This window comes from Phoenix dactylifera, chromosome 5, assembly GCF_009389715.1.
Source record: "Phoenix dactylifera cultivar Barhee BC4 chromosome 5, palm_55x_up_171113_PBpolish2nd_filt_p, whole genome shotgun sequence".
NCBI lineage: Eukaryota > Viridiplantae > Streptophyta > Magnoliopsida > Arecales > Arecaceae > Phoenix > Phoenix dactylifera.
In genome coordinates, this window is record NC_052396.1 from 13,525,402 (window position 1) to 13,526,882 (window position 1,481).

Genomic DNA, 1,481 nt, shown 5'->3' on the forward strand with positions numbered 1-1,481 from the left:
GCAAAATACTTCCTAGTTGGCAATGAGATTAATGAATTGTTTGGAATCAATTGCTTACTCTCCCCTGGAAGGCTAAAAAAGTTGCACAATTAGATAAGCCATTATCCCTTAGGATGCTTTCCCCAACTCAAAGCTTGAGATCAATTTCTACTAAACAATTCTTCTTGAAGCAGAGTATATGAGAAAAGATTTTTTTTTTTTTTTTTTGGAATCTCCTGATCCCTCCTGTAGATTAATACATCACAGAATCCTAAGTATATTTACAGTACTATTCCAAAGATGATTAATATTAATGTACATATTGTTATAACAAACAGCACAAGATACAGAGAATACACATATATCTTTCATATATTCTCTCTGTTCCCATATTTTTCCATGTCCCATGATAATTTTTTGCCATGATCTTTGTAAAATACAAATTCAATACTGGCGCATGCTGCTTCTTTTTTTTTTATCAATAAATCAGGGAAGAAGAATACCATGTCTTTCAAGCATGAATTCCCCAAAAAATTCCTCAAGTAATCCTTACCCCTTGGTATCTAAGGATCTCCCCTATGAGCTCCCCCTTCCCTGACCCAACGTACCTCCCACATATCTTTCCATCACTTATAAACAAGAAGGTTGGGACCTCCACCACGTCCATGTCTTTCAAAAACTCCATGCAACTGTCGTTCTCGTCGCCGTTCATCCTCGCGAACACGACGGCGTCTGCCATCGACCTCGACAACTTGATCACCGTCGGGTAGACCTTCACGCACGGCCCGCAGTGCTTCAGCCCGACGTCGAGCACCACCAGCTTCCCCTCCTTCCCCCGGTTTTCGTCGATCAGCGCCTCGACGTCTTCCCGGCAGTGGAGCTGCACCACCCCGGAGTGGTTGTCGCCGTAGTAGAGCACGTCCCCGACCAGCTGGTCGGGGCCGATGCCCTCCTCCTCGTGGACCTTCTCCATGCCCTTGTAGAAGGTGAAATGGGGGACCTTGTCGACGCCCTCGCGCCGGCAGAGCTCGCGGGTCTCGTCGGACTCGTCGCCAATGACGAGGAGGAAGTTGACGTCGCTGCACGTGCGGCTGAGCTCCACGATGCAAGGGTAGATGCGGCGGCTGTTGGGGCTGTGGCTGGCGGCGTACTCGACGACCACCAGCTTGTTCTTGGCCGACCGGAGGGCGGCGTCGAACTCGTCGATGGTGTGGACTTGATGAACTCGCTCGTCTCTCCCGACGGGGGGTTTCTGGGTGCCGCTTGTCGCGGCGGTGGCGCGAGGGAAGAGAGGGAGCTGCCGGGGGGATGGTGGAGATCTTTTCTTGGTGGAGAGGAAGAGGAAGGTGGAGGAAGAGAGGTATGGGTCTGGTTTGGAGAAGGAGGGGAGGGAGGATGGGATTTTGGATAAGAAGGTGGCTATGGAAGCCATGGGAGAGAAGGGTGAGGTTTGTTGTGGTTTTTGGAGGATGAGGCCACAGGAAGAGGAGGAGGGGAGGGTG

At 50.4% G+C, this 1,481-nt stretch overlaps 1 protein-coding gene across 1 annotated transcript; it reads right to left on the minus strand.

Annotated features, from left to right (window-relative positions):
- Positions 1-271: 271 nt before the first annotated feature.
- On the minus strand, positions 272-1,481 carry LOC120110895 (thioredoxin-like protein CDSP32, chloroplastic). The gene has a single exon (XM_039126842.1). The coding sequence runs from the start codon at positions 1,409-1,411 to the stop codon at positions 518-520; it is 894 nt and encodes a 297-aa protein (XP_038982770.1). The 5' UTR covers positions 1,412-1,481; the 3' UTR covers positions 272-517.

Coding starts and splice junctions, on each gene's coding strand:
- LOC120110895 (XM_039126842.1), bottom strand. CDS start 1,411: ATGGCTTCCATAGCCACCTTCTTATCCAAAATCCCATCCTCCCTCCCC.